General features: G+C 40.5%; 1 protein-coding gene across 3 annotated transcripts; it reads right to left on the bottom strand.

The window, feature by feature from the left end:
- Positions 1-2340: 2340 nt before the first annotated feature.
- MRPS31 (mitochondrial ribosomal protein S31) lies at positions 2341-22145 on the bottom strand. Of its 3 annotated transcripts, none has more exons than XM_041407372.1 (7): positions 22104-22145; positions 19626-19909; positions 18816-18974; positions 14311-14457; positions 11996-12069; positions 7573-7716; positions 2341-2663 (listed from the first exon to the last, which is right to left on the bottom strand). In XM_041407372.1, the coding sequence occupies exons 2-7, from the start codon at positions 19754-19756 to the stop codon at positions 2452-2454; spliced, it is 867 nt and encodes a 288-aa protein (XP_041263306.1). In that variant the 5' UTR covers positions 19757-19909; positions 22104-22145; the 3' UTR covers positions 2341-2451. The 3 variants fall into 3 exon arrangements, with proteins under 3 accessions (XP_041263306.1, XP_041263307.1, XP_041263305.1); XM_041407373.1 differs by having other exon boundaries at positions 19626-19907; positions 22111-22145; XM_041407371.1 differs by lacking the exon at positions 22104-22145 and adding an exon at positions 21553-22030 and having other exon boundaries at positions 19626-19907.
- Between the last annotated feature and the right edge of the window lie 1321 nt (positions 22146-23466).

Below are 23466 nucleotides of genomic sequence, written 5' to 3'. Positions count from 1 at the left end.
GCTTTTATCCTTTGAGATTCAAAAGAAATGGGGAATTTTCATGCTTGAAAGCGACTAATCTGTAACCAATGCTTGAAAAGGTAGCAAAGCCTATTACCAAGCAGTGTACACCCCAAAAATCCCCACACATAAAAGTCCTGCCACTTGGGCTCTCATAATTTGCCTTGAGCAGTCCCAGAAACCTCCATACATATGGGCAGCTAGGTCTGATTATTCAAATCCTGTTGCCTAGTATTAACTCTCAAATCTATATTTAAGCACCTAAGTAGGAATTACTACAGCTTTCTAAAGATCCTAAGCATCAAGAGCTCTTGTTAAGAGCTTACTCAAGTACTGACCTCCTAATGAATCTGTTCAAACTATAACATTCACCTCGTTCCCAGTGCAGTGAAATTCAGTACGTTCAGGCACTCCTGAACTTCTTCCAGCAAGAGCCGAGCTTGTGAGCATCCTGTCTTTCATATCAAAACACAGACTACAGGCAAATATACAAGAGGAGCTATTTCTAAAATCCTGCACTGACTTCAAAGTCACTGTACCTTGTTTTAGAAAAGGCTTGAAAACAGCAGGACGCAGGCTGTGCACTAGTTTGGTAGAAATTTGGGAACAGTATTTTTTTAACAAAACATATCTGGGCAATGAACCAAAAATTAAAACTATTATAGTATCATAGTACCAAATGGAGATGTTTTGATATAATTCTCACTCTCCATTTCAAAGCCAGGAAGCCTCTAAAAATTTCTGCGAAACTTGAATCTTGCTGTTCTTAAAGTCAGAAAGTCAAAAAGTTGCTTTTCCTTTTCCACAGCCTGAGCCTTTCCCTTTGCAAAGGGAAGGGCAAACTCACATCCTGGAGATGAGCAGAACACAGCAGAATATTCCAACTCATAGGAAAAGGCCAACTCTTCATTTTTCATTCTCTGTAATGTAACTCTCATTTTAAAAATCAATTTGCATACAAAGCCGGTGTTCTACCTTCAATCTATAACAAATTCTGTATTAATCCTCCTTCCTGCTCGAGTTACAAGGAAATGTGAGAAACAGACAGGAGTGTATTTATAGGGCCAATAGTTGCTACTGTGATTGGGGAGAACAAGGAAGAACACAAATATGCAGGGTTGGAAATGCTCAGTAAATTTAAGCAGGAAGATGATCACTCAGAATCCTGAATTATGGGTGAGTAGTTCTGGATGAAATTTTATAACTGAAGTAAAATACTTTGCAAGAGTTCAATAGATATGAAAGAGCATACACATTTAATTGGAATAAAGGATTATCTAGAAAACATGAAGCTGCTTCAGCAGCATCACAGCACTAGACAGAAAATAGCAGTGGCATCATGTAATCTGTAGGCAACAACTCTCCTTGTCAGGAATGCCAAGTCCTCTTTCTAGTCCTGCAGATGCAGAAGATAAGGTCTCAGCTCCAAGCCAAGCCATCAAAAAACTGCTTTCTCTAGTGAAACAGCACTTCATGGATTACTTGACATTCAGACCCTTTTTTAAACAATACTGATGGGAAGTTAGTCAAAAGTTCAGAATGGATGTACGGATGGCAGGACAATAACTTTAGAATCACAGAATGGTTTGGGTTGGAGGGAACCTTAGAAATTATCTAGTTCCAACCCCTCTTCCATGGGCAGGGACATTTTTCACCAGACCAGGTTGCTCCAAACCCCATCCTATGTAGGCTTGAACACTTTCAGGGATAGGGCATCCACAGCTTCTCTGGGAAACCTGTGCCAGTGCCCTACCACTCTCAAGGCGAAGAATTTCTCCCTAACATCTAATGTCAACCATACCTCTTACAGCTTAAAGCCATTGTTAGTGGCAACAATCCCAACAGCAAACCCTAAGGAACATCACTCCCTTGTTATCTTCTGTAACTCACCAGTGTTATGCTGTGCACACATTTCAGGAATACAACAGCCTTTCACTGAGAACATCAACCAAAAAGGATACCATTCAAATCACTCTGTGATTTACAAAAACTTACTAAAAACTTCAAAATGAACCAATAAATATAGTTACTGAAAGGGGGGGAGAAAGGATTAATACCATCCAAACACCAGTGTGGTTCATAAATCAGCAAAATGAAAGAATTTCAAGTTTTCCAAAATGGGAAAGATGATCCAACCTGTCAAGCTACAGTCCAGCTGTGAAGGGTGTAGGAAGTGGAATTAGACCTAGGATTTCGTATTGCTGAAAGACTAGTTTCAAATTTAGAAGACAACAGTTCCAATAAACTAAATTTTGAATGCACATTCTACAAAAGCCATACTTTTCAGTTCCTTCTTTTGCGGTCAAAAGTATCTACACGCACACAGACAGGCACATAACAAAAGATGACCTTTGAGTTTATTGTTTAAAATACAACTTTCAGGCCACATGATCACTATGCACTGATACTTAATGATTCTTCATTTCACAAGGGTAAGCACTTTCCCAAATCTCAAATCTCTTGAAGAAGTTCCTTCTTTTCCTCAAAATACTTCTGAAACCACTCAATATGTTCAACCTTCTGCTTAACACTGAGGTATGGGTTTTTCGAAAGCCCACAGATGACTAGTTCCATGAAGTGGCGGATAGGTCCTTCCTTGGGAAAGCCTTCGAGGTGTTTCTCCAGAAAGATATGTTCATGAAATTCAGCATCATCCTCCATCCCTAACAGAAAGACCAAGCAAAAAAGACACAGTTATTATATTATAATAGCAAGTTTAACAAAGTAAAAAATAATATAGTTCAAAAATAATCTTAAATTAGTAAAATTAATGGTTCTGCTTGCATTTCTAAGAATATGTAATATTTAAATCAAATTTCTGGCTTAAAATTTTTATAAAAGCCTGATGCTGGGGTGGAAGTAGGAGGAATAATTATAACTATAAATCAATCTTCTTGCTAAAATCCGGTTTATTCAATTCTTCAAAATTTTGATTCATCATTGGTACCACCTTTTAGATTGCAGGTATTTTCTTCATAAATTTTTAAAGAGAACACCGATTGCCTAAATTCTGCAGAGGATTAAAGAATACAAACTAGTATTGAACAATAAGGCAACCTCATAAAGTATCAAATACTGAACAGCTAACAAACACATGTCCATTGCAAGTCATGCTTTTAGCATCTTATTGCTATCAAATGGGCACAGAAATTTGTTTTCTGACATTTTCTGAATGTGTGAGTGTATGATGATGTAGAAGTGTTGTGTATCTCACCAGCTACTTTTAAGTCATAGCCAACACCAAAGATGATGCATTCAAAAGCATCCACAGGACACAGGACAAGGGATTATTGGAGATAGGGTAAACTTTTGTTCCTCATCCTGTAGATTTTTTTGCTGTTGTTCACACTGTGATGGTAGAGACTCAGAACACAAATTCCTACATAAAGAAAAAAGGCTGCTTTTGCTGTTTCTAATTTTAAGGGGAAAAAACCAAAAGGCAATCTGGGATTTGTAAAGAAAGATTTTTCTTCAGTTAGATATACATGAATTTTTTTATTTGATACCAATTGGCTTGCACCCATAAATAAAAATCTGTTATTAGAGAAAAATATTGCACTACTTCAAGATGACAAAAATGAGAAGCCTATACCACACACACTGAATATGGTGTACATGTTTTTCTAAGCTAGCTAGTTATGTTTTTCTATATTATTTGATAAAATTAAATCAGGAATATTAAAATTGAGGTAATTAAGCCACATAAGTTCTAGGCTTCCTTCTTTGGTAGAGCTTCTACAGTTTCAGAAGAAATTATTCACATCTCTGCAATGGAGAAGTCACTCAAATTGTATTTGTTAAGTTTGCATTACTTTTTTCCTGCTTTAAACTTCAGGTATTGCAATATCTGAAGAAGCTGAGAAATACCTGTATTTTATCTAGAATTACCTATATTAGCTAGAAATGTGTGAGTGCATGAATACCACAGTTGCACACCACATTTATCTCCGTGGTTCTTGAAAAAAGAAAGTGCATTTCCTTCTTCAGAAGCTCTCTCCTTGTTCCTTTATGTTGAAAGTTAAAATAACAAAAACCAGGTAATGTCAGTTTCAGAAAGTGTGTTTCTGCTGTGGTTGGAAAACTATGTCCACGGACAGAAGCAGTGATGATCCTTCCACTATCCACCCTTACTGGCTTTCCCCCACCAAGGGGAGGTGGAATCTTATTGTACCTGAATGCTACTGGTTGCTTTTCCAAACTAACAACCTTTCCAGACTTCCTTACTTTTTCTGGTCTCAAAAACCAAACAAACTCACTACTGAAACAATCTGCATAACGCTGACAGTAAAATTTGGCTTTCTGAATGCTCTTCTTCCAGATACAGGGTATCAGGAAAGATTTTGTCTAATAAATAATTTCACCAATTTTCATCCTTAACCCAAAATAAGCAATTTAGAATGTCACAAATATGCAGGTCAGAGATAAATATTACATTATGTATTCTGTCGTTTGTCAAAGACTGTACATGGTTTGGGGATGAAGTGTTAAGTCCAAATATTTCAGTTAGACCACGTATTTCAGTCCTCAAAAAAGTAAAGTGTGCATCACAGAAAAGGAGACCACAACTGTCCAAAGCCTCAGAGGCTGAAGCCTCTGGTGGGAACAGATTAGATGAGATAATGACTTCCCTCACTCCTAGCAAGCCCTGACTCCTGCTGCAAGCCTGTCCCTCTGCCTCTCTTGCACTGTCCTCAGAAATGTAATTTGAAACAATATGCATGGCAGAAGTCTAAATTAGAGAATTTTGTTTTTCGACATCAAAACAAGAAGACACCTACTCTCACTATTCTATTTCCAATCCCCTACATGCTACAAAAAGGGAAGTCTGGGGAATTCCTCTAGCTAAAACACTAATCCCTCCAAGACATAACCAACCTTGTCCTAAAGATGTCAATCCAAACACAGATGTTCATCCTTTATAGCAAGCATTGCTGACATGCTCTAAAGATGACTGAGTATTCAAATGTAGTGAAAAAATGTCCCTGTCCATGGCAGAGGATTTGGACTAAATGATCTTTAAAGGTCCCTTTCAACACAAAGTATTCTATCCTTTTAGGATTTTTAGAATGACATCAATCACTCTCTTCAGCAGGTCCCTTGAACAGAGATAGTAAAGAAACCCCAACACAGTGGTTGTGTAACTGTGCCAACTCTCTTGGCAAGATGATCCAATACTTCTCTGCTGGGAACAGCTAACCAGCAACTAGAACAGGACTTGGTGAACTTCCGCCCTGCAGAAGCCATCAGAGGCAACTGAGGAAATAATTTTCTTAGACCTTCCTATCACTTGTGCAGTAACAATCTCTAGCCCATCAAAAGCATTTGCTCCTCATAATGAGGTGCTAAGGCATATTCACACCTATAATCTGCTCTGTCCTTTCCAGCCTTTTGAGTCATTATGGCATAAATGCACAGAAATAATAAATGAGGCACAAATAAATGTATTTCCCAACTTTTTGCCACGGCAATCATGGAGCAGCATTAAAGCTACTTAGAAGCTGGAGAGACAAGCAGAAAGAAGGAGTGAGAACAATGTTATGCAAGCTGTACTAATGGTTTGCTAAACTGGTAAAAATTAATCAGAGGCTGGAGAGATGGAGAGGAAAAAAAAAAAGGTAATTTCACTGCCTAACAGTGACTTCAACTTCACTGGACAAGGGCAAGGGCATGCAGGTAAAATCAAACAACAAGGCAGTAAGGTGTGGGGAAGACAGCTGCTGGCCACTGTAGCAAGCCAGTATGTCTAGCCACACCTTCAGATGTTCACACCAAAATTATTTCAAAAACCATGACCCCATCCTGGTGCCACACAGCACAACACAGTGCCTTGGTGAAGCACTAATGAGAACACCAGAGATGCTTTGGAGCCAAGGAAAAGAGTTATAAGAGGTTGTCTTTTTTATATTTGGTTTAAAACTTTAAAAGCTTTCATAATGCTGAAAGTTGAGTATACATGCTTCCTCAACAGAAAATTTAATTGCACTTACATTTTTAAAGCCATATGTTTTTGGCATAGAAGAATAGTCAAACATTTCTGGATACAGAACAAGGTGAAGGAATCTCCTCCTATTGAGGGAAATGGCTGTTACAAAACTGCAAAATTAACAGCAGAAAGGGGCATCTTTCTTTTGCAGAGAAACCGAAATTACAGCATGTTGATATACTGGAGCAAGGTTCTCGAGCTTTTAACTGTGCTTTGACACACCTGAGGCGATTAACAGCCCGTGGCTGGCAGTCTGATAGGACGGATCTTACTGACTTGGTATTTCTACCTGAGAGGTGACAGGTTTTGGAAGGCTCCACGGGAATTTTCCACATGACTAGTCTTTGTGGACAAATCAATCAAGACTCTTGTTTTAACTCTATGTAAAGACTCTTTGTCCATCGACCGCCCCATCCCAGACAGCGCGGTTCCAGCCGCACGGCTGCAACGGGGAAACCACAGCCCGCCAAAGACACTTTGTCAACTGACGGCCCCAGACAGCAGGGTTCCAGCCACATTACAACAACACAAAAACCATTGGCCACAGTGGTTTTAAGCCTGCAAAAACATGACCAGAGTATACTTGGATTTCTACATGATGGAACATGATGGAACAGATCAATCCTGGGAGCAGTGATTAAATTCTGTGAAGAAACTGCCAAACAGGATGAGAATGAACATTAAGAAACAATGAAGCACATTATTCAATTTGCAACTCAGTATAGGACAGATTTTCAAAGACTCCCAGCTTCAGATACGAACCTGTTTTGCTCTCAGTGACTGAATCATTACAAAGCAGTTCTGTTTGATGTCTTTAGTCTTTAAAAAAACCCCAAAACCCACAGTCAAGCTCTCCCTGAAGTTATGAAGTCCCCTTTCCTATACTGCACACTGTGTAGTTGTTCTTCACTTCCTTAACATTCACTCTCTCTGCTGGCATAACTTCACACGGAGCTTTTTCTTTTTTTTATGGTAATAAAAGAAAATACTGTGCACAAAGATGCCTAATTAACATAGATGCCCAGGGTGAGTGAATATTGTGACTGTTTATTCTTATGAAACAGACAGAACAAAGGGAGCAAACAACTGTTTAACACTTGGCCTGCCCAGATATAGAACTGGCAGATAGCTGGCTGGGATCTGGCGAGACACTTGGTCCAAGAGCCACACCAAAGAACAGAATCAGCGTTATAAAACACGCACAGCAGTTTTAAGATTCCCCAACTTCTGCTAGGAGCTTAATTTAGAGAAGATGCAGAGTAAAAGGTGTTATGTAAGAAACTTGAGCAGCCTTTTCGTGTTAAACACATCATGGGGGGAGGGAGGGGAGGAGGGAAGGAGTCTTCCCCTTTTGGCAGTAGCCAGTCCTCAGATCAGCCAAACCACCTGCAAGACTTCACCTGAAGAGTGCCAGAATGAGTTCATCTGAAGCATCTCTGATCTGGGACAGTCAGGGAGTTATGTTTGTTTACTATCAAAAGCATGACTCACAGCTGAAACATTGTGTTAAAACAGTCAAAGGTCAAACATGCTCTAATTTTCAGAGAAGATAAACTGAAACAGATAATAAAAGCTCACATTGCACATACCAGCTTCATTGTCAATTGGGAACTCCCACAGTATTCCTTCTTTTGTCCACTGGATCATCTCCTCAAAACCGTTTCGGGGAGGCTGTGCAGTTACTGCTGCAACCTCCTTTGCAAACTCCAGATCCCAAATTGTTGGTGAAGGTACTAAAAAATAAATTTTGTTACGATCTGTCAGCAACCAAAGACTTCTCACTAGCTAAGACAAAGTCCTTCAAAATCAATCTTTACAGAGACTAATATCTTCAGCTGTGCAAACTTTTCTACCTTAGATACCAGCATCACCTTTCTCAAATGAGAATTCTCAGTTGACATGAAAGTTCATTAAGTTCTCAAATGTCTGATGAAAATCTATTCTGAACACCTAGGGGAATATTTATTTGTATGTCTTTCACATAAAGCAATAATTTATTTTTTCCACAATCATTCTTTGGTTTTGTCTTTCAAAAAATGTGGACACAGCAAATTCTGAACTTGACTGGTGTGCTGTGCTAAAGGACCTTTACTTCTACAGGAGTTTTCAGGTTCTTCACAACTACATTCTCCTCCAGGGAAACAACTCAAATCTACAAGGGATGGCAATTCCTTCCCCAATGCTCTTAAGTGTGCCAGTTTTTGTCTCTGAAGCTGAGAAACCATGATTTCTTATTCTTTTCACAAAGCTAAACAGTTCCTTTAGGGATGTATCTTTCCTTATGCCTTTTTTTATTTTTTTTAATCAAAGTGCACTCATATTGCAGCAGTTACTCTTCTTAAGGAGTTCCTGTCCCTCCACCCAGGAGAGCTGGTCACGAGCCCAGACTGAACAGCTTCGCTGAGCTGAAGGGAACAAGCTGTTACCACAGGACAGGGAGGGACCTCTGGGAGTGCCCTGGGCTGCTGTCGAGTGAGTTGGCCTAAGCTGCATTCCCCTTTGTTTTCCTGCCTCCCTCTGTTATCAATTCATCCTAAGATCCTTGGAACATAGATCTTTATGTGAATTTGAATGTTACAGTCCACTTGGAGTGGACCATAGCCAATAACCTATTATTTTACTACTCCTAAGTGTAAGTACTTGAGGCCAAGATATAATTTCAACTTCGACTCAGTGGCTTACAACTCAACAGAATTAAAAAAACAAAATCCCCCTCCCCTCCTTAAGACAAAACATAATTAAAGGGCAAACAGTATTTTTACATACAAAGAAGTGTTTTCAGAGGGTTTTTTTTTTGTGTTAAATCAGAATATAATTATTCCTTAAGAGGGAAATTTCCAGAACTATATTACCAGGCTGAGTACTTTGATTTGAGTGCTGGAGGCAGGAATAAAACACAGCTACAAGACAACATGAGAAACCATACCAGAATGAAATTATTGTCCACACCATAAAGAAACCAATAAATTCTCTAACAGAGGAAAGCAGAACCTCATTTTTCAAACTTGCAGTAGAGGTGATAAAGATTGTAATTTCACCTCATGAAACAGAAAATAATACTGGCATTTTATATTAACAGTTATGAAGAGTATTTTTAGGATGACAATTTCCTTTCCAGTTACCATTCAAGTTTTCAAAGTCAATACGCAATACTTGAAACAAAACTTTCTTTTCTGTTATGTAGTAAAAAATTTCACCCATTATCTTCTGTAATATGAACCAAGACAGTGAAAACAAATGAATCAAGGTATCAAGTACCACACTGGTATTTCCCGAGATTAATGCCCAAAAAAATGTTTGTCATCAGGCTTAGTCAGTAAGCTAAGTAATCAGCTTCCTGGTCTAGAATATACTGTAGAGTTCCTCAAAGCTACCTGGAATCAAACAAGGAAACAGCAAACAAAAAGCTGAAAGAAGCTTACTAATTAGCATCTAATTACAAATACAATAAAGTCCCCTTGCTCTCTGATACAATTTGCACACATTCCAGTTTTATGTTTAAAAAAATAAGTGCATCTCAGCTTTTACCTGGGGTGACTACTATGAGCCACTGTGTCTGCATTCTGTTCATGCAAAAAAGAAATCTTGTATTCTCACCATTTTACCTGAGTAAATTTGATTCAACTCAAAATCCATTTTTTCAACATCACTTTTGTTAAGACAGGTAAAAACAAACACTACATCATTCACTATGGTTTTTACATGTAAAATAGACCAATTTTAATGATATTGGCAGTCTTAAAACACAGCAAACTGAATCCCATTCTAATAAACAGCTTTCATAGAGGTGGCTGTATTCTGAAAGTTCACAGCTGCTTGAAAATATGCAAATGGCACTAATTGACATTTTACTAAAAAAATTAAGCAATCAAATTAATAGCTCCCTGTAGTTTCAAGTGTAAAAAAAAAAGATAAAAAACTACTCAGCTAGAATCTGTTAAAAACTTACACTTCTACTCTTGAAACAGAAACAAATACTCAGCATTTTGTAAGATTTTAGACAGGAGTACTATTTCTTCTGCTGCTGCTAACTTTACATGAAGGTCTAAGTCACTACACTGGAATAAAGTCTGTTTTTTAAAAGGGCCTCAGAATAGCTGAGGAAAAACAGCATTTTAAAGATCAATACTAACAATGCAGTCTCACTGTTCACAAAGAAAAGTGAGGGACAAAGTTCTTTACATGATCTGCCCATATTCACACACTCCTGGCCAACCCAGCCTGTAGTAAAGCCAAATCTTCATGAGTGAAAGCTATCCCTGTTAGGCAGCATTAAGACTGTTCCCACACAGCTGTGCCATTCAGTGACTATGAAGGTGTGTTACACCTGTTTTGAATTTAGTTTTGGTATCTTTTATCTCACATGAGTTTTGGCATGTCTATTTAGTGGATAAGGAAGTGGTTGGGTGATCACAACCAGATGGTCCAGGGTTCATGGACCATTCCAGGGCCGTATCCAGACCATGCATTCAATGGTCAAAAGCTCAATGCGTGGATGGACATCAGTGACAAAGTGGTGTTGCTCAGGAATCCACACGGAGACCAGTATTGCTCAGTGTCTTCCTCAACACCACAGACAGTGGGGCTGAGTGCACCCTCAGCACATTTGCAGGTGACACCAAGCTGAGTGGTGCAATTGACACACGTGAAGGACAGGATGCCATCCAGAGGGACTCAAGGGCAAACTCAAGGAAGTGGCCTCATGGAAACCTCATGAGGTTCAACAAGGCCAAGTGCAAGGTGCTGTACCTGGCTTGGGGCAACCTCCAGCATCTACACAGGCTCGTGAATGGACAGAGAGCAGTCCTGCTGAGATGGACATGGGGATACTGGTGGATAAAAAACTGGACATGAGCCAGCAATGTGCATCACAGCCCAGAAAGTCAACTAGAATCCTATAACAAAGCATGGCCAACAGGTTGAGAGAAGAGAGTCTTCCCCCCTGCTCTCATGAGACCCCACCAAGAATGCTGCAACCAGCTCTGGGGTCCTCATCACAGGAGGGACATGGACCTCTTGGAGAAGGTCCAGAGGAGGGCCATGAAGACGATTAGAGGGATGGAATATCCCTCCTAAGAGGAAAGGCTGAGAGAGCTGGGGTTATTACTCCTCATGGAGAACACAGGGCTCTAGGCTGACTTTATTCAATCCTTGTCAATACTAAAGGGGAGCTTGTAAGAAAGATTAAGACAGAATTTTTTGTAGGGCCTGTTGCAACAGGACAAGGAGTAGTGGTTTTAAACCAGAAGAGGGCAGATTCAGACTAGACAAAAGGAAGAAATTTTTTCAAATGAGGGTGGTGGAACAGGTTGTCCAGAAGGGTAGTAGATGCCCCATCTCTGGAAACATTCAAGGTCAGGTTGGGTGGGACTATGAGCAATGTGATCTAGCGGAAGAGGCACCTGCTCATTGTAGGGGGCTTGGAACCAGATAACCTCTAAAGATCCCTTCCAACCTAAACTTTCTATGATTCTAAACATATATAAAGAACTTTACAATAGGTGAAGCAAGGTGTCATTTGTCAGCTGCCACTGGGATCTTTCCAGCTCCATCTGGAACACTAAACAAAAGAAGGCCACACAGCAATCCAGTGTGTGGTCTTGGGTTGCTACTACCCTTCTTATACTTAGTCACCTGCAGGGCATGCTTGTTTCCTTTGGATCACAGCCTCACATTTCCTTGCAACTTGACAAAGTAAGCTGGAGCCAACATTCTCATCCTCCAGGCTGGCTTTACACTCACAGAATTAAGACTGACCTTTGTGACAAAAAGCCAGTTATGCCCTTCATGTTCACTAACAGAGTGCCCTGATCAGCACAGAAACCACTGCATTATACCGCATGGAAGTTTCACTTGGTAAAAATTTGAGCTACATCAAAGTAGTAATTTCTTTTATCAGGCTGAAAGCAGAAAGTGAGCAGGTCATGTCTCCTCATAAAAACAAATCTCTTGATATTCTAAAAATGCAGAATTTAGCCTCACTGCATTTTTCATTACTGAATTTCCACTAACCTGTTTTCAGTGCTTCCTCTGGTTCTGTAGAAGCCTTAGTGAATATATTAAGCCTCTTTCCTACTTTGAGACTTCTATAAACAAAAAAAGAAAACCGATATTTAGTATTTCACAACACCTTACAACATTGCCAGATACCAAATTAAAAAGCACAAAATATTTTCATGAACTAACAGATCTCTGGAGACAAAAAAAAAAAATAGTGATTCTCACTAAATCTTCAGGCTTTTAATCAGAGCGTGTTTATGGCTTTACTATTTGTCTTAAACAGAGCTTCTCAAAACATTTTCATGTGAAAGAAGGAGCCTAAATCAAGAACTATATTTGCAGTCACTTTTAACTGGAATATTTAGGAGTCTGAACAAAGGTAAATAGCATCAAACCACAGTACTTAAGTGATTTTACAAAGTTGCGAATATCTGAAGACTTGGGTTTTTCCCCTGTAAAAAAATATTGCACAATTCAGGAACAAAAAAGGCAACAGCTAAATCAAGTAATTCCTGCTTTATGACATAAATAGCCCTTTTGGAAGATCACACAGCCACCTTCTCTGCCATACAGCAAACAGTCAGAGTATATCCATATGATATATTTTCAATAGCATCACTCTGGTGCTCACTCTTCTGAATATACAAATGTTTCACTCTGACCATCTATTTTCAATCACATTTATCATTACCATAGGCTTATACTAAAAAAAAAAAAAAAAAAGGAAAATTAAAAATAGACGAGTTCAACAAGTAATCAAATTCTTATAGATGAAAACAAAAACCCCCACCATCTTTTAGCATCAACTATGTTTTTAATCGTATTATCTTATAGATTTCCACTGAAATTCCAACAGTTCTCTCATTTTGTTATTACATATCCAATGTTAGCCTGGCAAGATTTATCCTTTCTGACCTTAAAATTCTACTCTTCTGAATTTACTGGAGATTTCTAATGGCCTCAACTACTTCTGCAAACCTGCTCTTGTCATATTACTTTTTAGTGATGAAACTACCCTGGAGCTATTTCAGCACACAATAATCTAGTTACAGAGCCTTGAAAGAATGTTGATTCAGGACTGTATTTTCCTATCTGTGTAACTCCCAATGACATTGGCCAAAGATACATTGCATGTGTTGGAAGAAAGTTTATTTTAAAATTACAAGTTTAAATTACTATAAAGCAACATCACCCATTTCATTGCAATATACTAACTTGACTTAAATTTAGGTATTCTTCCTAACCCATTCTTTTCCTACTATCAGTTGATAAGCAAATCCATTAGATATTCAGGTATGCAGGAGGGAACTTAGGCCTGAAACTGGAGACAGTTTACTCACTACAGGGATTTTAAAAATTATTTTAAGGTGCTGTTTCTGAAGTTATATACCAAGCACAGTTCCACCACACACAGAATACTGCACATCTACTCACCCCTGAACTCATGCTTTTCTTTTCCTTTGTTACCCAAATTCTGTGTTCACCATGATCAATCTAAACACAAATGATTCCCCCAATTTTCAGGCCCTAACCGCAAAAAACGGGGATTATTTGCAAAGTAAATCAAATACAAGAGAAGTTAATCGTACTAAAAAACTGCTAGGGAAAGAATACATGGAGAAGGAATGCAATTATGAGCTGTCATGGGAAAATCCAAAGACTACAGGCAAAAAAAGCACAGCTTACAGGAATAAACCCAAAATGTAAGAGCATTCCTTAATTCACAAGAGTGGCTACATAATACAGCAGCAAAATAAACTTAAGGAGTAGCCTGAAATCACATGTAAATCATGAAGCTAATTTCATAGACAATTTTAACATCACAGTTGATAAAGAAATCAATTACAGAATGTAGTAGTAATAAATAAATAAATAAATAAACCAACTTTAATATATCTTTAAAATCCCAAGAGAATGGATGAAACTTTTCTAAGCATAGAACATTATCAAGTTTTGTAGCGGAGGAAAGCAATCTTTCAAAATCTCTGTTTCCCAAGAAGTTAAGAAAGTGACATGATATTGTATTATGCATAGGTCAAAATAATTTGAACTAGTTAAAACAAGAACAATTACATTTCAGCACCAAGCATGCTTAATTATCTAAAATGTAATATTAAGAAAATGCACATTACTTCATTAGCTGGTTGCCATTAACTATCTTGTTCTCACAATTTATTTCAATGCTAACCGTACTTACCTTGAAAAATACTTAAGTAATTTCTTTAAGCTCTGAAGTACTGCAACATTAATATGTACAAGTAAATTTAAAGTATTATCCATCAGTAACTGCATGCTCCTTCTATTGGAGGTGAACACCACAGAAATACCTTCTGGAGTCCATAGACTGAGCTGATGACCTTTCAGGCCTTATCCTTCGACCATCCTCATCCAACTGCAAGGAAATGCGACTGGATAGCCTCACACCCCACTGGTCTCGAGACTGCCTTTTAACCATCATTTCTGAAATAACGTTGCTGAAATGAAAAACATGAAATGTAAAAACTCAACAGATTGACAAAGCAAGGAAGTTTGTCATATGTGTTAACTAGAAACTCTATTCTCAACTGGTTTCATAAGCTTCTGTGAGACAGAATTTTACATTCCTCACAGAATACACCCATCTTTAATCCATCAAACATTCAAAGCTGTTGTTGTTTTAAACCATTTGTTACATTCTATGTATAAAAGTGCTACTTTAGCCTATTAAATCTACAGTGAATGCTTTCTTTTAAATTATTTCAACTAAAAAAAAAATCATACATCTGTATACCAATATTCACAGAATGTAATAGGCATGTTTTGCTTAATCAAATGGGGAATTTCTCTGGATATAAAAAATAGGTTGAAATAGGGAGATAAAAATCACCATTTTTTTGGACAGGAACCAACACTGCCCAGGGACAGATCTGTGCTGCTGCAGACCAAAAGGAAGCTTGCCTTCACACATCAGCTGACATGGGCCAATCATGCCACCCTAATAAGTAGGTCACCTTTCCTGATCCACTGCAATCTGTTGCATTGCATAATCATATTACAGCATTAACAGACCACATCTTCCTTCGTCACTCTGGAGTGAAAATCAAACGTGAAGAGCAAATGCTCTCGTCTCCTCCAGCACCATACACAGCTCACAAAGGGCAAATCACAGCCCCTTTCCGCCCCTGCCTGTGAGCTCCCTTCACTGGCAACTCCACTGGCTGGGAAAGGCCGAGCTGCTAACTCTTCCTCACAGCCTCCTCTCCACCCAACCACTTCCAGTCACACACAGTTATCCCAAATTGCAGCACTTAAGTTTCAAGATATAAATATGGTCTCAAAAAATAAAAATAGGCCAAGTCAAAAATACTGCATTACCTATTTTATGAAAATCCGAATGAAATTCAAACTATGCTTTTGGCAGCTTAAGTCAACAGAGATTTTACTGACAAGAAAGAAATACTTCTGGAAAATTGTAAAAGCTAATTGCCACAGAAACACAGCATGATTTCTCTTCAGTCTTAGATGTGGTTTCAAATGGCAGAACAAGAACAGCATAGCTCTTCCAGTACCTACTCTGAAATAAAGGCATCTGACAACAAGTTTGAAATAATTTCATTTTAATTTTAAATAAAAAGCAATCTCCGATTAGTTGCATATCTCACATTAGAAATTACTCTGTGAAGTGGCTGCTGGCATTAGTGAGCTGGTGTTGGGCCAGAGGCTTGACACACTTACAAGGGTCAAAGGGACATAATTCCTAAGGTCAGCCACACACAGCCCAGCCCAACAGCTTGACTCAGCTGTGACCTAAAAGGCTGGTGTTTTCCCGTGCTTCAGGGAAGTCAGGATTGCTCAGAGCTGCTCTCCTTCCTGAATCATGTTCCTTGCTAAGAAATCCTAATGTCACCCCACCATCAGCATATGAACATTTCTGGCAGCAACATTCACCACTCCATCATGAAAAGTGCACCTGTACTAACAAAAGTAGAACCACAAAGACTTTTTAATACCTTTTGAAACAAAAAATATTGGTTTAAAAAGTCACACTCCAACCCCAGTGTACCCATAGCAGTTAGATATTATATATTCCCTCGTTCCAACACAACATTAAAAACTGAAGTTCCTACATACACCTGCCTTCCAGAGATGGGAAGTGGTAGGACTTTTGTAGCAACCACACACACTCTCTCTCTTTCCTGATTGTATATACTTAAAAAGGAGACCCAAGGAGCTTGGGATATATTCTAGCCAAAGCTCTGAATTACTTTTCTTGTTCATCCAAAACAGAAGCTGAAATTGTAGGGCTGCAGATTTTATTTTGGTGCAGCACTGTTGTGATTTCCATTGAGTGAAACTTCAGCCCACACTGAGGAAAATAAATTCCTGTACCGTTAATATTTTTCCCTCCTAGTGCATGCCCTGTCCCTGTACTTTCTACAAGGCAATGAGATGACTGCATACAACAGTGACCTCTGGAGGTCTTGCCACAGTCCTGGTAAAAAAAAATTTGCACAAAAGATCTGGACAGCATACAACAAATTTCATATTATAAATCACAATAGCAGTATTCAGTTTTTTGCAGTTCTGCACTATGTAGCTCTACTGCTTGTGAAAGTATCTTGCTTTTAAATATTGTAAATAACTGAGGAATATATATTGGCTTTTAAAATATGTAAGTATATTGAATGCAAAACCTTTACAGAAAAAAAGGGGAAAAGTTAAATTGCATGTATTCTCTTACTGTCAAATAAAACTCAACACAAAATAATCATGCATGAACAAAAGTGAATGCTTTCTAACACATTAAAAACATCTTCACGCATTGTGTGGATTGAGGTATCATGGAGCATAAATCACACCAAATCAAGTCTGAGGCTGCTGGGCTTTGTAAAATCAACATTTTTAAACACTAGTCAGAAACCTGAGAGTACTATATTTATCTCAAAGAACTAAGAGGTCCATACTAACTCTAAAGTTACTAAAACCAAATTTTTTGTCATGAAAATCAGCACAAATACCTGGTCTTTCTTGAAAACTCACCCACTGATAAAGAATTTCTGCTACCTAACTCTTAAGTAAGAAAACTAAAACTTTCCAGCAAATAGCGGCAGCAGGAGGAGTGCATTTGCTGGGAGAAACAAGCTAGGTCACAAAGATGCCTCAGGGAATAGAACTTGCCAACTCAGAGCACAGCAAGCCAGCCATGACATTCCAAAAATGCTGGTTCTGGTTGAAGAAAATGCATTTTTCTAATGAGACCACTTCATCCACAAGCACGTAATAAAATATTGTAACATCACATCTTAACTGTCCAATCAAAAATATAGAGGCACTATATAGCTGCAGATTTTAAATTTCTATAGAATTTAAACTCTCTTTCAAGAGAAAAAAAAAAAAACATTTTTGCTTTGACTACGACTTTCTTAGTCACTGTCTTTCTTCCACTGCAGCCAGAGCTGGGTCAGTGCTTCAGGAAAAGTGCTGTAGGTGATGAGAGAAAGAGAGCCTGTGATGCCAGCAGGCAGAGCAACCACACCTGGACAAGAGCACGTGCACCCTAAGGAAGGGAGACCGGCACTTTCCAGGCTGGGCACTGCATGCGTTAGCTCACTCAATACTTCTGTGGGCCTCCAGCATCTTGGGTACTCAAGAAGGTTTGAATTAATTTAAGTTGGTCACCCACAGCCCATGACACTGTTAAAACATTCGTGTACTCTGCCTTTCTAAAGAACTCGGTGACAGAGAGTAACAAACTCCCTGGTAATTAACAATTTAATGAACATATGCTCTATATAAATAGTCCTTATATGTGAAGAACAGATATTTTGCTTAACGAAGTTCTTCACTGAGCGTTGTACACCCCAGCCTGTGCAATCATCTAACTCAACCTGTTTGCAAGCATCTGTCTCTTTCTTCCTTAATTTCCACTCAGGCAGGCATCAGCCACAGACACCACTAGCTTTTTTTGCAGAACACTGACAATCATTCCAGCAGACCCTTTGCTGACACCTACAAGTAGAAATACATGTAACCTACAGATGATAATAGATGGGTCAAGTTTAGATTCTTGGCTGGGGCAAATTCATTTTCACAGAATAAAACAGATAAGCAGCTTGCAGTTCACACTGCAAACAAACATAAAGAAAGATTTCAAACATAAAGATCCGATTTCCTGTTGTTCAGCATTTCACCTGGATTTAATGCCTTATTTTCTGAGCAGGTATTTGAATACTAGTTGAAAAAAACAAAAAAAAACAGAAAAAAATTGCCTTTAACCATCATCCAAAAGAGCTGTATGCACAACTGTTTGAGTTTCCAAACAAATGTTTCTCATCTGTTTGAAAGCCACACTGGAAACAGAGTTAAGCCAAGAGATGAGTTTCATGCGTTGACTGGAAAGTTTTGAAAGGAAGGGTGGGGCTATAAACAGAGCTGCACTAGTTCAGTTCTGCAGAGCTGTCATGAAAATTCACCAGTCCAGACAGAACGTCTGAAACATCTACAAATCCATCCATTGTGTGAGAATTCTGGAAGCTTGTGGCAAAAAAAAAAAAAAAAACCAAACTCACAAAAAGAGCTGTTATTTTGCTAGCCTGTCCAAGAAAGCAATGATCCTGGGAATGAAAGCAATAATTCTGTTTCTGCAAAACCACTTTAGAAAGATGATGGCAAAATTTAGAGAGTTTGGTATAACCAGATCAATGATGTTACCAATATCCATTAATCCTAAGGATACACTGTCCAAAGGTATCTTTCAGGGGCACCTTCCCAACACAGAAGGCAGTCACCTTCAGGATGACATTGCAAAATAGGAATTTCTGACGTAATTGAGAAAAACAATCAATACACAGACCGTATGTTAACAGTTCCCCCCTTCTTCTGTTTATCTGTGGTTTCCTCATGTCTTCTCAGTTGAGCAAGGAGTTCTGATTCTGTCTGCTTCTTGTCGCGTGGAAGGGAAGATGCAACTGCAGAAGCAGCCTTCACCAGGTCTGGATTTAAAGGCTTGCCTCTGTAAACAGAGACACAACAGATACAGAAACAAAGCCTTTAATATATTTAAATTGACATTTCTGTGCTGCCATTTTATATCTTAATAACCCAAAAGCTAGTCAGGTATTTTCCCAAATGGGGGTGGCCATTGGGACAGGCAGGCTTGCCCTAATTATCAAATGCTGAAGGACTCTGACAAGCTCCTGTTCCCCAGCCTGGGGAAATGGCAGCCCTGTGCCACCGCACAGCCTGGAGACCACTGGCAGCACAGACCTGTGGGATGATAAATATGATGTAACACACTGTGGACAGGAGCAGCTCCAAAGACTCAACAATCATTACGCCATTCTTAATTTTTTTTCTTTTTCCTCAGTTTTGCTGTATTTTATCTGAACAATATTTCCCTTCTCCCGTTAAAATAACTTTCCACAGGCAGGTGCTAGTGCTACCTTTCCACAATCTCACTGCAGAAAAAGGCAGCATAAGGTTGACAGCATACAGCACCTTTTGCTCAGATTCTCCCGTGATTTACTCCAGTCCACAAGTCTGCACCACATTCCCTTACAGGATTATTTTCTACTGTTGGAAATGGTTTATTTTGTCCTAAACAACGAAAAAATAAAGTTGAAGTAAGGATAAAACAGGCTAAGAAAAGTTTGTTATACTTTACCGTTGAGCATCTTCTGTAATTCCCTCAGGCACAGAACCTTCACTGTGCAGGCCTTCCAGTTTTTTCACGGCTTGCTTCTCACTGGCTTTTAATTGTTGGAGTTTCTTCCTGTAGCTCACTTCCACTTTCATATTACCAATAATGTCTAACAGCTGCTGCTTTGGTGTTTCTGCTCCATCCACCTGCCTCTTTGCTGCCCCTTCAGGTGTGCTGTCTTTGGAAGCAGCAGATTCATCTTTGTCTTTAGAAAGCACGCTGCTTGTGCTGAAGAGTTCCTGTTTGCTACATGATACACAAAGGTAGGAAGCAGAAGTTAAAAATAGGGTCCAAGGCTGAATTTTGTAAACCTACCAAAAACCCCAAAACAACAGTTACAACTGTCTAGGCCCAGCTGAGTGCAACCTGAGTATGTTAAGTACATGTCAAACATGCGTCTTTTGACTTTTTGAGAAGGGTTGGGACACCATTTCAAACTCTTGATTACTTATGATTTCTTCATCACAAACACAAAGTAAACAACTTTACACACCATTTATTTGCGGAGGAAATAATACAAGAACTTGGAACTTTTAAAGTATTTCTGAATTAGGTAGCAGAGAGAGTTTGAATTTACTGGTACCTGATACTTCAATTCACTGGTATTACAGACAACTCACTGAAACTCTTAATGAATCAATAAAGAGATCACTCCCTGAAAAAAGACTGTACACACATAACTTCACATGTTTTCACATTTGTGGCACAACTACAGATCACATTCCCCTACTCTGCAACACGGATTCTGCTACAAGTTAACCTAGAAACAAACAGGAAAGTTATTTGGGTTATAGCTCCTCTACTTAGTTAAGCACATCACTGCAAAGAAGCTGAAACTGACACAGTGCAGCCGAGGATACGAAGCCAGGGACAGCAAGGAGCTGGTCAGGAGATTCTGCAACACAGACACAGCTGCATTCTCTAGAAAAACTATCATAAAATTCAAAGAGCCATTCTCTATAACATTCTAAAATGCAGTGTTTAAACCTTTACATTCACACCTAATTTGTTTAAAAATCACCCTCAAGTTACAGAAATAAACAAATTCGCATTTATTCTGATTCAAAATAAAAAACTTCAATAGATCTTAAAACACTTCAATAAATCTGAAGGAATTGTGGCATAACTTTTCTCCTCAGACACATCTCTCTCTGGCTAAAAGGAAAATCTGCCAGTCTCAGCAGGCATCACATTTTGGTCACTCTGCACTTGATGCACTGTCAGCATTAAAACCTAAATTCCAATGTTGAAAAGCAACAGAAAAATTTAAGGAAAGCTTCAGAACCTCATTACTGAGAAGATGGTATGAGCTCTGCTGTTTTACACTGCACTGCTCCCCACAGTCCTTGACAAAGTCCTTTTTTGTTATTTCAGGCGGCATGTTCCTGAAAACTATGTAACCACTCGGAAATCACAGAAAGCTAAAGGGTTGGAAGGGACCTTAAAGACCACCTAGCACTAATATTCCCTGCCATAGGCAAGGCCACCTTCCACTAGACTGGGTCACTCAAGGCCTTGAAAACTGCCAGGGCTGGGGCATCCACAACTTCCCTGGGCAACCTGGTCCAGCATCTCACAACCCTCAAGCACAAGCATTTCTTTGTAATACCAAACCTAAATTTCCCCTCTTTCCATTTGCACCCATTACTCCTGATGTAATTTGTACTCATGTTCCTGAAGAAAAGTCTCTCCAGCTTCCCTGCAGGCCTCCTTCAGACACTGGAAGGTTGCTATGAGGTCTCCATGCAACCTTCTCTTCTCCAGGCCGAACAGCTCCAACCTTCTCAGCCTTATCTTAGCCTACAGCAGCAGCAAAGCACAGCAAGGCTGAAAGCCTCAGGCACTTAAAGCCAGCAGCACGCTGCAGTTTGCATCCCTGTATTTCACCTACCATCCAGTTTGCCTTCTCTGGGGAGCCTGGCCTCGGGAAGCAAACACAGCTACCGAAGAACCCGAGCTGCTTTGTACATGAGGCCATCACAGCACCGGTGCTTGCTCAAAAATATCGAGGAGTTTTGAAATTTAAAAAAAAAAAAAAAAATGAAGGCACAACTGAGCTGTCATTAAAAGCAACTTAAAATATTTTAGTAAAAACGAAGAAGAACTCTCAAATACTGCTCTTAGCCCGTGCTTTGTGCAGAAACAACAACGCCCAACAGGCAGCGCCGCTCTGCTGGTACAGGGTGCAAAACTACGGTCAGGTCACACGTGCGGATCATTCAACATGGGAAGGACGGCAAGGACAGCACCACGAGAAACACGGCCCACGCCACTCCCCTCCACCCGCCTCCATTCCCCGCCGCCTTCTGCCCACACCGCCACCCAGCCCCGGCCGGACAGTGAGCCCCGTCCCGCTGAAGGCCGCGCCCCGGGGCACGGCCAGGCCTCACGGCAATGCCCGGCCGGCGCCGGCCCCGTCCGGCAGGTGAGGGTGCGGGGAAGGCGGTACCTGCGGGCCCTGCCGTGCGGCCGCGCGCCGCCGCCGCCCCGCACGCGGCCCCACATCGCAGCACCGCCGCCGCCGCCGCGCTCCCCGGCACGCCGGCCCGCAACAGCAGCCGCGCACGGGCGTTCCGCGCAGCAGCGTTCCGCCCGGCTCCGCCCCGCAGCCGCTCCCGGGCAGGGCCGGCCCGGCTGGACGTTCGGGACCGGACGTTCCCTGGGAGCTTGGCTGCTCGCCGCCAGGAGCTCAGGTGTTAGGAGAGCAGGTCGAGGGAAGTGATCCTGCTCTGCTCAGCCCTGCTGAGGCCATATCTGCAGTGCTGTGCCCGGCTCTGCTCAGCCCTGCTGAGGCCATATCTGCAGTGCTGTGCCCGGCTCTAGGCTCCTCTGTGCATGGCATTAGATTAAGGCTCACATCTTTCTGAAACGTGCTTCAAAAGTGTCCCCAGGCCTTCACGTCATTAGTGCCATCTATCCTGGCAAGGCCAGCACGGTCCCACCTCTACAGCTGACTGTAGTACATCAGTACACACACCAGTGTCACCCGCAGAGGGCCTGACCTGCAGAAGCCATCCCACTTTTCCTCCATGTGGAGCTGTCCTGCCTGACCCACCTCTCCAGTGTGAACAACATCCACTGCAAGGTGCTGAGGGAGTTCTGATGTTTCTGCAGCTCTGTTCTGGGACAATACTTGCCAAGATCTGCCGTTCATGCTCCTGGACAATGATTGTTTCCATATGAATTAGGAAGTGCCAACTGGCTTACAGGGGCAAATGGTTTGCCTGTGGTTGGCTGGAGATGGTGTAGGGCCCAGGAGATAGCTTTGGACTGCAGAGTGGACAGAAACACAGCCTGCAAAGGAACCCTTTCCTCTCCCACTTCAGACAAGTTTCCATGGCATCCCCCTGTCAGCTTCCCAGAGGTCACCCATCCCTCCATGCCAAAATACTCTGTGTAAGAGGAGTTGTGCTGCCCTGTCACACAGTGGACCGTCGCATCCCAAAGCCAATCACACATACCCCAAGCCATACCCCTTGAATGCCAGAAAGCGCTTCCACGTTCCTGCAAAGCTCTTACGAGTTAAGGTCTGTGCTCACATATCCCATTTCTGTCCTGCCTAAATCCTTTGAGGGGAAGCTTGAGGTTAAACTCCAAACAAATTGATACCTCATCTTAGGAGAGTCTCTCGGGAGTCATGGCAGTTCTTCCATGGTCTCCCTAGACACACCAAGTAGTGTTACTTCAGGGAATGCAATTCCTACATAAATTCTTCCTTAAAACAAAACAAGTGCTCCACAACAGCACAAAAAGCAGGGTTTGGCTGAGCAGCCGCGGGTGCAGGCACCAGAAAAAGCCACGTGGT

This window comes from Onychostruthus taczanowskii, unplaced genomic scaffold (assembly GCF_017590055.1).
Source record: "Onychostruthus taczanowskii isolate IOZ18803 unplaced genomic scaffold, ASM1759005v1 scaffold26, whole genome shotgun sequence".
Taxonomy (NCBI): Eukaryota; Metazoa; Chordata; class Aves; order Passeriformes; family Passeridae; genus Onychostruthus; species Onychostruthus taczanowskii.
This window is presented reverse-complemented; position numbering and strand designations above follow the sequence as displayed.